This window comes from Oncorhynchus tshawytscha, linkage group LG18 (assembly GCF_018296145.1).
Source record: "Oncorhynchus tshawytscha isolate Ot180627B linkage group LG18, Otsh_v2.0, whole genome shotgun sequence".
NCBI lineage: Eukaryota > Metazoa > Chordata > Actinopteri > Salmoniformes > Salmonidae > Oncorhynchus > Oncorhynchus tshawytscha.
Window position 1 is genome coordinate 5825188 of NC_056446.1, and position 16491 is coordinate 5841678.

Genomic DNA, 16491 nt, shown 5'->3' on the forward strand with positions numbered 1-16491 from the left:
AAGGTGAATTTGTCTCCCAGTGTCTGTTGGAAAGCAGACTGAACCAGGTCTTCCTCTAGGATTTTTCCTATGCTTAGCACTATTCTGTTATTTTTTTATCCAGTAAAAACTCCCTAGTCCTTGCCGATGACAAGCATACCCATAACATGATGCAGCCACCACCATGCTTGAAAATATGAAGAGTGTTACTCAGTGATGTGTTGTGTTGGATTTGCCCCAAGCATAACGCTTTGAATTCAGGACATGAAGTTGCCAGATTTTTTGCAGTTTTACTTTAGTGTCTTATTGTAAACAGGATAAATGTTTTGGAACATTTTTATTCTGTACAGACTTCCTTCTTTTCACTCTGTGAATGAGGTTAGTATTGTGGAGAAACTACAATGTTGCTGATCCATCCTCAGTTTTCTCCTATCACAGCCATTACATGACCAATTAGACTGTTACCAACCCTTAGTAAGCTTTTGGAAAAAAATGTGTTTGACCAGATACAATGCCTATTTACAGTAAACAAATTGACCACATACTTTCAGCACGCTTATAGGGAAGTACATTCAACAAGCACAGCACAAATGACTTGGCTGAGAGAAATTGATGATTAAAAAGATTGTGGAGGCTGTTATGTTAGACTTTAGTGCAGCTTTTGACATTATCAATCATAGTCTACTGCTGGAAAAACATATGTGTTGTGGCTTTACACCCCCTGCCATACTGTCGATAAAGATTTACCTGTCTAACAGAACACAGAAGGTGTTCTTTAATGGAAGCCTCTCCAACATAATCCAGGTAGAATCAGGAATTCCCCAAGGCAGCCGTTTAGGCCCCTTTCTACTTTACTAATGACATGCCATGGGCTTTGAGTAAAGCCAGTGTGTCTATGTATGCAGATGACTCAACACTATACACATCAGCTACTACAGCAACTGTAATGACTGCAATACTTAACAAATAGCTGCAGTTAGTTTCAGAATGGGTAACAAGGAATAAGTTCTAAATATTTCAAAACTAAAAGCATTGTATTTGGGAAAAATCATTCACTAAACCCTAAACCTCAACTACATCTTGGAACGAATAATGTGGACATTAAGCAAGTTGAGATGAATAAACTCTTGGAGTACCCCTGGATTGTAAACTGTCATGGTCAAAACATATTAATACAAAAGAAGCTAAGATGGGGAGAAGTCTGTCCATAATTCTACATCAGGTAACTGATACAAGAAGTAGAATCAGATTTTAAAAAACAGGTAAAGTACACCTTATGGAACAGCGGGGACTGTGAAGAGACACAAACAAAAGTACAGACACCCATACGCAAACAACCGCAAGCACACGCACTCTACACACACGTACATTGTAATATTGTTGTATGGTGGTATTGTAGATATGTAGTGGTGTAATAATGTTATATGATGTACTGTTTTATCTTTGTTTTATATGTAATGTAAGTGGCTTAATGTGTTTGGACCCAATGACTGAGTGTGTTGATACATCAATCCAAGCGTAATTAATAACTTCACCATGCTCAAGGGGATTTTCAATATCTGATTTTTACATGTTTTACCCATCTAACATTAGGTGCCCTTCTTTGCGAGGCATTAAAAAATCTCCCTGATCTTTGTGGTTGAATCTGTTTGAAATTCACTGCTTGACTGAGGGACCTTACAGATCATTTTAGGTGGGGTACAGACATGTGGCAGTCATTTAAAACCATGTTAAGCACTATTATTGCACACAGAGCAACTTATTATGTGACTTTTTAAGCAAACGTTATTCAGGCTTTCCATAACAAAAGGGGTTGAACACTTATTGACTCAAGACATTTCAGCTTTTTATTTTTTATGAATTTAAAAATCATAATTCCACTTTGACATCATGGGGTATTGTGTGTAGGCCAGTGACACAAAATCTCAATTTAATATATTTTAAATTCAGGCTGTAACAAAGCAAAATATGGAAAAAGTAAAGGGGTGTGAAAACTTTCTGAAAGCACTGTAAGCACAAACAAAAGGTACACACAAAATAAACATAGCCACTGACTTGGCGCACCCTTCTTTTTGCTTCCACAGGTCCGTAAAGAGTACATCAAATGTTTCCGCCACACATATTGCTGTGGTGGCTTACCAACTGAGAGCTCACACAGCTCAACAAAGACCTCCACCACAAGGACAAGTGCACGCTACTCCTCGGGCACACAGGTACTATACCAGGGATTCTGACTGGGATTCATCTTTATGTCAGGGTAGATTGGCATAAACCCAGTTTACCGCAAAGTATCACCTATAATAGTTAACTAGGAGAGTCTCCAATGACTTCTGAATCCATTGAATCCATCAGAACGCCAAGTAAATGTTATATTTTTCAAGACCGCTGGCCAATGTAATTGTACCAGAAACACAGACCGTAGTTAAACAGTGACATGTATACTTTAAAGTAAGCTAACTGTTTCACGCAGTATCTACTGTATTGCATGTGCACCTTTTTTCACTCTACCCCTTAGCACTCGCTTTATCTTTTTTTCTCACTAACGCCACTGTGCATGGAACTATTTGCACTATTTGAGAGCATTGCATTCACTTTTATCCTTTGAAAAACAAGAATGCAAATACAATTTTATGTTTATTCCTTTGTTATTCCTTTGCTATTGAACCACTTTTTTATAAATGTTTTGATAGCAGACAATGCTCTAACCACTGTCACAGTGGCAATAGAAAGACAAACCGTTACAAGACATTCCCATCTTAATGGCTCATTAAACCTATGGAGCACCCGCCTATTACATCCACTACTTTTGACAGGAAGTATAAAAGTAGTCACTCAAAGCCTGAGTTAATATAATGTGTGGAGGCCAGACGTTGCACTTGGTGCACTTTGTGTGAAGAGTTGGTTCGCCGATGCAGGAACACTACGTACAGCAAACATAATGAAAGTTGATCTCAACAGTGAACAGGCTTCTTTAAGTCCTAATAACTGTCCCTTGTTAATCTGACAGAGCCGTATCAGGAGAATGTGGAATGACACCGTAAGAAAGCAATCTGAGTCCTCCTTTATCTCAGGTGACATCAACAGCACCTCCACCCTTAACCAAGGTCAGTCACACACCTCATCTCTTCTTCACACACCATTCACCATCATCGAGACATAAAATACATTTTCAAGTACCAATGATTTCATACAGAGGGGCTAACATCCTGAGAAATTGTAGTGAATGCTTTGGGCTTGATAAGATTTGCGGCACTGTGCTCAAAGGGATAGCAAGGATAGTCTCCCTGTTCTGTTCTGCCAACTGAGGATTACAGAAATCCTTCCTCAAATACTTTGTGCTGTCATTTTGGGCAGTAATGTCGAACACGAATTGGGGCAGCCACTGTACTGTTTGTCCTAAGTCCAAAGTTCATGTGGCTCAGTCCATTAAAAAAAGAAGAAGAAGAAGAAGAAGAAGGAAATGCCAACAAACTCTAAATAAAGTTTTGTTTTTATTTTTAAACCTATGTTTGCTTGACACGCAGGGGCACATTATTTGGTCGGTATGTAAGGGGACCTCTGCTATTTCAAGGATTCAGGAGGGAGGAAAACAACCTTGTCATTTATTATTTAGCCAGAGCACAAGTATGATGATGAGAAGATGTTCAACTCTGGGTGACCCTGAGTGCTTAGTGTGTTGTTCAGCCTTTACGGCTCGGCATGGCTCTAAAATGGCTTTCCAAGTATGCAAGGAAAGAGGTTAGCCTGAGGTAGTCTGACTTCCCCCTCCCAAACTCCCCCTTATTATTTTTCACACTTCAATTTCCTTGAGGTAAAATGTTACGAACAATAGTTTGAAATTCATCTTGTCAATATTTTTCTGTCCCGATAAGCTGTTTATTAGATGTTAAGGTTACATTTATCTATCATGCTCCAGTGTACTACCCTAGTTACCCTTGAGTACACTGTACTGACGATGGCCCGCTCTTCAGAAACCACTCCTTGTCATTATAACATCCTCAGAGAATACCCTACAAGAGTGATGGGTTTTTCTAGTACACAGCTTATAAAAATGTGACTGGAAATGTCTAGTTTTTAAACGTGATGCAAGAAATCCATTATAACATTATAATCGGGGTGAATTGAGTATTTGAAGAAAAGATCTGACATTGTAAAGAATTGGCATCCAGGTGAAGTTAGTGTTAGTGTGATATTTTACTAAGGATACAAGGGTGTGGTCATTTGTTGTGTACACGTTTCAAGCAATTGCATCATAGGACTTCAACTTAAAACTGTGGCCTAGCAGGAGCAATGGACAAAAAAAGCTTTGCACTGCAGAAAATACCTGATAATGCAGTTTTAACAATTCATTATTATCCACAGCAATAGAAGGCTAAATGAGAGCATAGTTTTTTCACCAGTTACCTTTCTTGTCAAATAACAAACACACAAAAAGGCTGACTTTATAATTTTTTTCTGTTGTTACATTGCTTCTCATTTACATAGCAGATTGTAGTAGAATTAGAATGAGGTGAACAAAAGTGCCTTTTGTGGTAATGACTGTTTAGATGTTCTATATCCCCTCTGTATCCTAATCCTTGCTTCCACAAAATGCCTGTACACTTTGCTCAAGTGACATCCAGAGATAATATTAATATCCTGTCCTCCCAAAGAAATTCCAAAATTCAATATTTACTCTGAAAATAATAGCCCAGTTTTAGATGTACTTGACATTTTGTTCCATAAATCACCCCAAAAAGCACTCATTGTACCAATGCCAAAAACTGATCTGTCTTCTTCTGTCTTACCGCCTCCAGGAATGACGGGCAATTATCTTCTAACAAACCCTCTTCTTCGACCACAAGGCACTAACAACCCTTATAACACCTTACTGGCTGAAACAGTCGTATGTAACGCTCCCAGGGCTCCAGTGTTTAACTCTCCAGGTGTGCTTACTTAACACTTATTGACGTACAGTTAACTTCTTCTTCTCTCTTCATTTTTTATACTTTGACTAGTTTTTTTATGAGTTATTGTGGCCTTATCAAGATCAGAACGTTATCGAGTATCAACTTCCAATCTGGATCTCAGCAGGATCCCCAAATGGGTAACAGACATCGGTTGCTGAAATCGGTGTTGTAAGAAAGCACCGTGTGTATGACTTGGTTTGTGATTTATTAAGAGACCTCTGGTGTGCAGTTTCACATTTAGGTATTTTAAAGTTTCTCTTGAATGAGATAAAGTGATTCAGTGTACTACCATGTACTGCCATGAAAAGACAGTATGAACATTGTCATAGCCTTTCAAACGGTACTCTGAAATTGCAGGATTATTAAGATTGATGATTTGTGATTTATTTATTTAGTGTTTTGTGGGTGAACCTACCACTAAAACCGTATACGTTGCAATACGGGCAAGCTGAAATATTCAGTTTGTGCTTGAATATTTGTGTATTCATGAATGTGACGCAAAGAACAGAACAGATACCAATCCTGACAATCATCATTGGATGCTGTTTGATAAGCAAAACAGTTAATTTACCTAAATGATCATGATATTTAAAATGTGTCTGTCCAGTATTTCAAATTGTGTGCAGGGATTATTATGGTACAATGCAATGATTTTTACATTTTTTTAAATGACAATTTAACATGACAATTTAAGTTTAAAAAATATATGTTTTTTGTTATCGATTTATGCTTTTTCCTTAAGCTTTAAAAAAATGATTTTCTGCTATTTATTTATTTTGTGTTTTGGAGTGAACCTACCCCGAAAACCGTATACGTTACAATACAGGCAAGCTGAAATATTCAGTTTGTACTTGAATATTTGTGTATTCATGAATGTGACGCATCATGATTTAGATCAACATTTGATTTTGATCAATGATATGTTTTTCAGGTATAAACAGATACCAGTCCTGACAACTGTCACTAGACACTGTTTGGTAAACAAACAGTTCATTTAGCAAAATGATCATGAGATATTACGTGTTAGTCCAGTATTTCAATTTGTGTGCAGGGATTATTATGTTACAATGCAATGCAATTTTCAAAAAAAATACATTTTTAATTACATTGTATATTTTGTCATGTTTTTTTTGCTTTCTCCTTACGCTTCCCTCTAGTGACCTACAGAGAGACAAGTATGGGAGTAAAACTTAACTTTGCCTATCAAATGTAAATTTATTTAAGCATGCTTATTAAAAACAACAACTCCCTGGTACATCAATGGTCATTGGCATTTACTCAGTGGGCAAGTGGTTCACAAACTATACCAACCAAATTATATTCCACCAATAGGAAAATACTACTTTCCAATATTGCATTCCTTTGGGATCCAACAGCTATCTAAGACCGCTGAGAAAGAATGGTTTTGTTATACCTCAGAAACTCTTCTTCTTTCTCTTGGATGTGTATAAGTAGTTTGTGATCTGCAGACATCAACTGTAGCTTTGTTACTGGGGTGGCAAAGAATATTTCCTGGGTGAATTGAGAGAAGAGAGGCTTCCTACGTGAATGTTGTTCCCTGTGGCACTCAGCATTCTGTGTCCAGTTACATTCCCCTCACATCTCTCCCCTATTCTCCAGACATCACCTGTGTGGGGAAAATTGTTCTCCTAGTGAGGCATAAACAAAATGTACAAACGTCATGGTAGCAGCTGTAATCCTTTTTTTTGTTGTCCTCTTTCACTCTTTCCTTTCTTGTCATTTCTCTCCTCTCATCTCCGCTAAACTCTGTGATGTCTGTTTTACATGTCGGTGTGTCTGGAACACAGGAGGTTGGTGGCATCTTAATTGGGGAGGACGGGCTCATGGTAATGGCTGGGGTGGAATGGTATCAAATACATCAAATACATGGTTTGATGCCATTCCATTTGCTCCGTTCCAGCCATTATTATGAGCCGTCCTCCCCTCAGCAGCCTCCACTGGTCTGCAAAAATGGTCTATCCCCTTATCTGAACAACAGCATGTCACCATAAAATACCCATTCCTCTTAATCTCTCTCTTCTATCTGTGGCAGGAATTTATAGAAATGTTTTTCGCAATTTCTTTCTGTGCCAAAGCCATGTTAGCCACGGCAGATACACAACCTCTCTCTCCAATCACACCCCACTAATATTTATTCTATCGCCGCCTGATTTCCATGGCCCTGTGCATACAGAAATTCATAACATGACTGCATCTGACCTTCCCAGCTGTGTTTTTCTTGGGCTGTTCTTGTAGAGACCGGGCGTACACTAGGGACTGTCATTTTGACTGATGTGAACCGCAGGGCTGCCGGCTAACTCTGACCTTGCCTGAGAGAAAATACAAAAAAAACACAACTCAGACAAAACTCAATTAAACAAATACAGCCAAAATAAATTCAAATCATTAAAATAATTTAAATAAAAATTGGTGGCATTTAATCTTTAAAAAAAGCTTTGATTGCTTGTTAATCAAATTTGCTGAACCCTTGCTCTAACTAAGTTGCTATGTTTTAATTTTTTTCCTTTCAGTGATTCTTCATGTTACAATAAATCATTTTACTTTCTTTTGTACATCAGCTACTCTTAGGCCAGATAGCCTGAACAGACAAACATGATGTGAGTTGTCCAAAGTGAGTCTCTCCACCTGCTGTCTGTCGTGATGTCGGATGATGCTTGTGGGCCCTGAAGTGAGAAAGATGGCTGTCCGTGTTGACCATGACTCTCCTTTCTGTATACATTCATATTTTACCATTATTTTTCCCTGTCACCTCCAACAAAGAGTTGCTAGACAACTTTTTGTCTATGTCGTAGCTTGCCCATTTGTGGCTACATACCAAGGCCCGGTTTTCTGATAGTGATGGAACTTAGGCTTACGAGTGTTTCAACGATGCATCTTTCCTACAACGGACGAAAATGTAACATGCATTTCCCAAAACACCACGCAGAGACAATGTTCGCTAAGTGCATCGTTGAGGCATTTGTCGAAACTGAAAGGATCAAGAAAAAAAAAGGAAGCACTGCTCTCAGATCAGCGTTCTCCCTTTCAAAACTTACCTTCACATAAGAATTATTCCACAATACTGACGAAGGATCAGTTCCTAGAGATATTATCACCTATGACTGCAAATATTGAGGTGGCTTATTCTAATGCTTACCCTATAATAATGCACTAAATCAAGAATTTTCACATCATTGCGCACGTTACACATCATGAAATATATTGAGGCAAAAATTAGACAGTAGCGTACAAATAGCTAAATAAAACTCAATTGAATTAACATGAAAATGTTTTTAAATGTCATTCAAATATATAGATCTATGTAGCCTATACTGTATTTATCTTTTAATACAGTTCTCAGTTTTCATTTGAAGAGTCTTCATATCATTTGCTTGTTATGCAAAGAAATGGGCAACTTTGTATTTGTCGTCACTGTCACATCGTTCTGAAGCTTTCAGCGGTCACAGAAAGACAGATAAACATCTTGATTTTGTGTTTAGCTGAGACCTTCTGTGTATAAAGTGACACGGAAGGGGGGAAAAGAATCTAACGATGTACTTAGCTATTCTACAAGTGGTCTGAGGCAGTCGTTAAATACCAAACGTTTTCAAGATCATCTTTAGTAACGATGGTTTTGGGAAACAGCTCAGAGATTTAACTATGCTCATACCAGGGTTTTAATGATGAACGTAGCCTTAAGATGCTTTTGGGAAACCGGGCCCTGTACATTACCTCTGACATGTGTGTTGTGATCTTCATGATTTCTTCACGTTTTTTAATGTTGTTTGGGATCACGTCTGTCCCTTTGTTACTAGAGAGTCAAAGGCAGAATATTTTAGTGAATTGGAAAGGCTTTTAGAGAAAGTATTAGTTCATGATATACAAACATTTTCCAAATTATCCCATAACTGAGAATGTAAAATTATTGTTCATTGTGTATATGCATGCATACACATTCTCCTTACAGATTGTCTAATTAGTAACATGGTACAGCTGAATCTTAGTCTTGTGCCAAATTATCTCCAGCGTCCTGAACAGCATTAAACCACTTTTCTCATTTTTTTCATATTGCTTTCAGAAGAATGGTTGTGACTAATTTAAATCCCCTCATATGTTTTCTCATTCCAGGACACTCACACACACTGAACCATCCCAGGGACACCAGTGCAATGGATACTCTACCGCTAAATGGTAACTTTAACAATAGCTACTCGCTTCGCAACGGGGATTACGGCAACAGTGTGCAGGTGGTGGACTGTGGACTCAGCCTGGACGACGCAGCCTTTGAAAAAATGCTAATATCTGAGCTGGTGCACAATAACCTCCGGGCTTGCAACAAGAGCCACAACCACCATGTGGAGCGGGGGGCTCCTCTTCCTCCATCGTCCAAGAGGGTGCACGTGGTGGGCGGGAGCAGCAGCGAAGATGATGTCATCGTGGCTGACACCTCATCTTTGGTGCACGGCCACAATATCAACACACCGGTTGGCCTGGGCATAGAGCTGCACCACCGGGAGCTGGAGGCCCCGCTCATCCCCCAGCGGACTCACTCACTTCTGTACCATCCGCAGAAGAGAGTGAAGACCACTGAGGGGGGCTTGGAGAGCTACGTCAGCCAGCTCACGACCAACGAGCACGGGGACAGCCTACAGTCCCCAAACAGAGACTCTTTGTACACTAGTATGCCCACCCTAAGGGACTCTCCATACCCCGAGAGCAGCCCTGATGCGGAGGAGCTGGAGGACCTCTCGAGCCCCTCTAAGAGGAGCGAGAACGAGGACGTTTACTACAAGAGCATGCCTAACTTAGGAGCAGGACACCAGCTCCAAGCGTACTACCAGATAAGTAGAGGAAACAGTGACGGTTACATCATCCCTATTACTAAAGAGGGCTGCATCCCTGAAGGAGATGTACGGGAAGGACAGATGCAGTTAGTGACAAGCCTTTAAAATATATTTAAATCATCGTCCCCTGTCCGCAGTCCCGACATCCTCGAGGACAAACAGTACTGTACTCTGAGAGATGCCGGGGAAGTTTTTTTCAGAGAGCCTTAGAGCCCCCAACATGCACGCACGCACACACACACACACACTCAGTCACTCCTCTCCCCCCAGACTCGCCACACCCCATCCTCCTCACAAACCAACAGACTTAAGTGCACTGCGATGGCAGTGCGACATTACCCCGACCGCTGGAGTGGAGTTTTAAACAGACTGTATATAAAATGCAGAGTTCAATTAAAGACACATGCCATTTCTGTATTTAATTATTCTGCTGCTGTTGCATTTTAAAAAAGGATATAAAAAAACGATTTAAAAAATGTTATCGGCCAATCCAGTTCAGCAGTTTTTTCTGGCCAAAGGTTGTACATACACTCCCACCATCCTTGTCAAGCCTGTTTTGTATTACATACAAAATGAAGCTCTCGGACCAGGATAAGGACTTATTTGTTTGATGGTGTTCCTGATCAGACTATTAATTAGGAATATAAGGTCCTGGATCCTAGAGTTGTCCCCATCACCGTGAAGGTTGGATTAACCACTAGCAATCAAGCCCCAGGCCTTATATTTTCTCAATTGAGCTGTTGTCAAGGGAAATGGCAAAATTAATATATATTTTGCTAGTGTAAAATAAAATTCATGGAAACCCGTAAATATAAAGAAACCTTTTAATTGAAAATGTAACATTTGAAGAGAATATTGTGTAAAAGTTGCACATATGTTATAAAATGTGTTTATAGTTCTTACACATCATTCATTATCGTATGTTTGAACAAAAAAAGTAGATGAAAACAAAATAAGTCTACAAAGAACAAGGTTAATGCATACTAATTTGTTCCACTTGTGAAGTGTTTTTCCATACTGAATTCATATACAGTATGTTGTCCATTTGAAATTTATATGATTTTATATTGCTAAAAGGTCGTTATTTTAGTAAAGTGGGAATACAACAGTGCCCTATGAAAGTCATGCAATACAATTTTCTGGGGGGTGAATTTGATTTAAATAATCTAATCGGATAAACAATCATGACATAGAAATGGGCCACTCAAGACTAACATCCACTCGAGATAAAACATTTACCATAACATTTTTATTCATTATACATGTATTTCTTCTGCCTGGGTATGGACATTTATTTATTGAAATATTTTCAAAAGATTATACATTGGAAAATGGAATATTTTCCAGCACTGGTATACATAGTCCTTCTTTTTATGTAAACATGCTATTAAGGGGCCCATCAATAAAGACAAATGTAAAGTTCAACACTTGTTTAACAAATAAATAAATGTGAGATTTTTTTGTAAAATGACAGTTTTATTAATGTTTTGTGTTTTTGTACCATTGGAGAAGTTTTAGGCTTGATTATTTTGCTATGGACAAAATACACTTTTGACTCAAGTCATGAGTACATCCCAAGCACCTTGGAAGGTTATCAGTGATATATTTTCAGAGGGATTGCTTTGCTTTTGTTTTCTATCAAAGACTTTGCCTATTAGTCAAGCTCATTTCACCTTATGTGTTGATAAGCCAAATCTTTCCATGTGATTCAATTATGAGAAACTCAGGTAGGAAAATTACATTGTAAATGTTCCTCTGTGTGGTTGTAACACTCCAATAAAAGTTCGAAAATTACACCGGTTCATAACATTGTCCGATTAGTATATTATTGAGCACTTCACCAGACACCATTAAAATCTAGGTGATGCAATTCTGTAACTCATCAGCTGGCTTTTTAATAATATGTAAGTGGAAATGAGTCTGATGCTTTACAAGGGTCGCTGTTATAGTTGGAGGCGGTTTGGAGAAATACAGTACATCACAGTAAATATGTCTTATTTATGACACATATTTGCACCAATTAATGCCCACTCCCGCTGAGGACAAAAGTCAGTCCTTGGTTAATGCCTCAGGTATTGCTAATTTATGACACATTCTAATAGGGTAAATAAGCCACTGGTTAGAGCAGGATGACAGCTCACTGCAGGGAATCTGGAAATTACATTGTTTATCATTTGCCATTGAAGGAAATGACTCAGGATCTGCACCGCCAAGACGCTCTCACTGTCAGAGGAAGTTCACATTAAAGGGACAGTTCACCCAAATTACCAATTAATGACTGCAATTTCGGTGAACTATACTCTTAAGTTGCATAAACTTTGTTGATGTTGCTTTTCTTATAATTGAGTGTGAGCTATTGTTGCAATTATCAGAGGGACAATTTATTAACTGCGAATTCTAGGGTTTCTCACATTCTCGTTTTATCATCGGAAACAGCTGATGAATGCTGCCATGGTGGTTCTCTGACAAACGGTTTTAGTGAATACTTTGAATTATATGATTATTATATCATTTTATTTTATATCTAGTATTTTATATCCAGTTTTTATTATTTATTTTGGATCCAGCGACGCAGATAGCCACAGTGCTGGGACCGCTATATTTGTCCCTGGATCATTTTAGTAGCCTTTTAGTAGCCTATTGGCTAGTAAGCAAAATGGCTGAATTGAGTAAAGGGTGTTCTATCAGCACAAAGCAGTGAAAACTCCTTTAACTCTATCGCTGACCATAAGGCAATTTAATGCCTTTTATGTGACATGTTCACAGTAATCCCAGTGAAGGACTTTTATGAAAACTTCACCTGTGTCAAATGCCACAAACTAAATGCTGCCAAGAAGAGGATCATTACTTTACTTGAGGAAATGAAACATCTGGAAGAGTGTCTAATTTTGAATAAGGGTGCCTCACGTTGAAATACTCTAGTCAAGTCAAGGAAATGTACATTATCCCTGTCTTCATTTCAATAGTATTTAAACAGCCACCAAATAGATGCAGCCGCAGGCCCATCGGGGCAAGCTTTGATAATCTCATTTCTATTCCTATGAAATTTCCTGACTTACTTAATGATCAAGATTATAACGACCTGGTTACAGTAAATATGGATACCCCTGCTGTTTTTAAGTCTGGCGAAGGGCTGGGTTTGTGACATTTAATTGTGCAAAGTATGACATAAAAGATTGACTTTATCAATATCTGGATGCATGACATGAACACAGACATTCTTGTTTTGGTTAAATGATTTGATCATGGATAAGGACATTGACATTGACATTGCTAATTACAAGATTTTTAGATCTTTTCAGAGAAAATGTGGAGGGGTGGCGATGTAAGTAAAATCCACTTTTGTAGCATCATGTGCTCTTATTCCCCAGAAATGTGAAATCCTGGTTTTAGATATGACCATGAGACAAAATGTGCATGTATTTGTTGCTGGAGTGTACAGTATAGGCCCCCTGCTGCTTTAATTCATGGGATTAGTATCCTAGCTGAGCATTTACAACCTTTTCTATCATCTGAACTGGTGGTCTTAGGTGAGTTTAACCCGGACTGGCTGACACCGATCTCGGATAACTTTAAGAACATCTGTTTTGATCTTAATATAACCCAGCTGATCACAAAACCCACTCAGTTAAATGTGAAAAATCTAGATAGATCCTCATGATTGAATTACATTTTCACAAATAACCCCCATAAGTATGTGTCTTTTGGTGTGTTTGCAAACATAGTGATCATTGTCCTATAGCCTGTTTTGGAGATACTAGACAACATAATTCTGATCCCTGTATTATTATGAAGATACATTTTAAAAACTTTTCTGCCCAAGCGTTTATGCATGACTTGTACCATCAAGTGTATACCTGACCCTGAACTAGCAATTGAGCATTTCTCATCTATTTTTATATCACTTGCAGATAAACACGCTCCTTTTAAATGCTTCCCTACCCAAGAAAGTTATACTGAACTCTGACATCATTACTGAAAAAATTAGATAGGTCATGCTTTTTATCAACATTTTCTGTCCTTTGTTTTTGTTTGAAAGAAATGTTGGTTTAATAGACCTGGGTCAGTCAGTAAACTGCTCGTCCTTCTCCCAGCTGCTAATCGACTTGATAGAGGACCAGACAACCCCCAGTGAATCCTTGTACTCTCTGGATCAACTGTCTACCTTGTGAAGATGAAAGGCGCCAGGAGGAGTTGGCTGCCGTTTTACGGGCTCTTAACCAATTGTGCTATTTGTGTGTTTTTTCGCATCATTTGTAACTTATTTTGTACATAATGTTTCTGCCACCGTCTCTTATGACCGAAAAGAGCTTCTGGATATCAGGACAGCGATTACTCACCTCGTACTGGACAAAGATTTTTTTTTCCGTGTCGGACGCAAAGGATTTACTTCAGACACATGACAAAGCCCACATCCCCGTCATTCGCAGAAGAAAGAGTTGAAGATTTTGGGGACGTAGGTCGGGGTGCCTTGTAAGGATCCAACGCGAGTGGGTAATCTGCCTCTACCATCAGTCCTATTAGCCAAAGTACAATCATTGGATAACAAAATAGACAAGCTACGTTCCGAAAATCCTATCAACGGTAATATCTTATGTTTCATCGAGTAGTGGCTGAACGACGGCATGGATAAAATACAGCTGGCGGGGTTTACGCTGCATCAGCAAGATGGGTCAGCTGCCTCCGGTAAGACAAGGGGTGGCAGTCTGTGTATATTTGTAATCAACAGCTGGTGCACAAAGTCTAATATTTGGAAGTCTCAATGTTTTGCTCGCCCGAGGTAGAGTATCTCATGATAAGCTGTAGACCAAACTATTTACCAAGGGGGTTTTCATCTATATTTTTCGTAGCTGTCTATTTACCACCACAAACCGATACTGGCACTAAGTCTGCACTCAATGAGCTGTATAAGTCCATAAACAAACAGGAAAATGCTCATCCAGAGGCGGTGCTCCTAGTGGCCGGGGTATAATGCAGGGAAATATAAATCAATTTTACCAAATTTCTACTAGCATGTTAAATATGCAACCAGCGGAAAAAGAACTCTAGACCACCTTTACTCCACACACAGAGATGCGTACAAAGCTCTCCCTGGCCCTCCATTTCGCAAATGTGACCATAATTATATCCTCCTGATTCCTGCTTATAAGCAAAAACTAAAGCAGGAAGCACCAGTGACTCTGTAAATAAAGAAGTGGTCAGATGACGCAGATGCTAAGCTACAGGACTGTTTTGCTTGCACAGACTAGAATATGTTCTGGGATTCTTCCGATGGCCTTGAGGAGTACATCACATAAGTCACTGGCTTCATCAATAAGTGTATCGATGGCATCGTCCTCACAGTGACTGTAATTACATACCCCAACTAGAAGCCATAGATTACAGACAACGTACGCGCTGAGCTAAAGGGTAGAGCTGCCGCTTTCAAGGAGCGGGACTCTCACCCGGACGCTTATAAGAAATCCCGCTATGCCCTCAGACAAACCATCAAACAGACAAAGCGTCAATACAGGACTAAGATTGAATCGTACTACACCGGCTCCGATGCTCGTCGGATGTGGCAGGGCTTGCAAACAATTACAGACTACAAAGGGAAGCACAGCCGCGAACTGCGCAGTGAAATGAGCCTACCAGACGAGCTAAATTACTTCTATGCTCGCGATGGAGGCAAGCAACACTGAACCATGCTTGAGAGCATCAGCTGTTCCAGACGACTGTGTGATCACGCTCTCCGTAGCCGATGTGAGTAAGACCACAAGGCCGCTGGGCCAGACGGATTACCAGAACGTGCACTCCAAGCATGGACTGACCAACTGGCAAGTGTCTTCACTGACATTTTCAACCTGTCCCTGACTGAGTCTGTAATACCAGCATGTTTTAATTAGACCACTATAGTCCCTGTACCCAAGAAAACTAAAGTAACCTGCCTAAATGATTACCGACCCGTAGCACTGACGTCTGTAGCCATGAAGTGCTTTGAAAGGCTGGTCATGTCTCACATCAACATCATTATCCCAGATGATGCAATCTCTATTATATTCTACACTGTCCTTTCCTACCTGGACAAAAGGAACACCTACTTGAGAATGCTATTCAATGACTACAGCTCAGCGTTCATTGTACCCTCAAAGCCCATCACTAAGCTAAGGACCCTGGGACTCAACACCTCCCTCTGGAACTGATCCTGGATTTCCTGACAGGCCGCCCCCAGGTGGTAAGAGTAGGTAACAACACATCTGCCATGCTGATCCTCAACACGGGGGCCACACTGGGGTGCATCCTCAGTCCCATCCTGTATTCCCTGTTCACCCATGACTGCATGGCCAGGCATGACTCCAACCCCATCATTAAGTTTGCCGATGACACAACAATGGTAGGCCTGATCACCAACAACTAGGAGACAACCTATAGGGAGGAGGTCAGAGACCAGGATAACAACCTCTCCCTCAACGTGATCAAGACAAAGGAGATGATTGTAGACTACAGGAAAAGGAGCACCGAGCATGCCCCCATTCTCATCGACGGGGCTGTAGTAGGGCATGTTGAGAGCTTCAAGTTCCTTGATGTCCACATCGACAACAAACACGGTGTCCACATCACGTCCTTGGTGTCCATATCGCGTCCAAACACGCCAAGACAGTCGTCAAGAGGGCACGACAAAGCATATTCCCCCTCAGGAGACTGAAAAGATTTGGCATGGGTCCTCAGACGCTAAAACA

The 16491-nt window shown here is 39.8% G+C and overlaps 1 protein-coding gene across 13 annotated transcripts in view; it reads left to right on the forward strand.

The window, feature by feature from the left end:
- The window catches only part of adgrl2a (adhesion G protein-coupled receptor L2a), a 197389-nt gene extending 185815 nt beyond the window's left edge, over nt 1–11574 (forward strand). For 5 of the 13 annotated variants that reach the window (XM_024377661.2, XM_024377662.2, XM_024377664.2 and 2 more), the window contains 5 exons: nt 2064–2192; nt 2987–3083; nt 4776–4904; nt 6086–6103; nt 9057–11574. In XM_024377661.2, coding sequence (XP_024233429.1) covers nt 2064–2192; nt 2987–3083; nt 4776–4904; nt 6086–6103; nt 9057–9877 — 1194 coding nt within the window. In that variant the 3' untranslated portion in view covers nt 9878–11574. Of the gene's footprint in view, nt 1–2063; nt 2193–2986; nt 3084–4775; nt 4905–6085; nt 6104–7507; nt 7561–9056 lie in introns of all 13 variants that reach the window. The other 8 variants (XM_024377663.2, XM_024377665.2, XM_024377666.2 and 5 more) reach the window with 4 other exon arrangements.
- The last annotated feature ends 4917 nt before the right edge of the window (nt 11575–16491 follow it).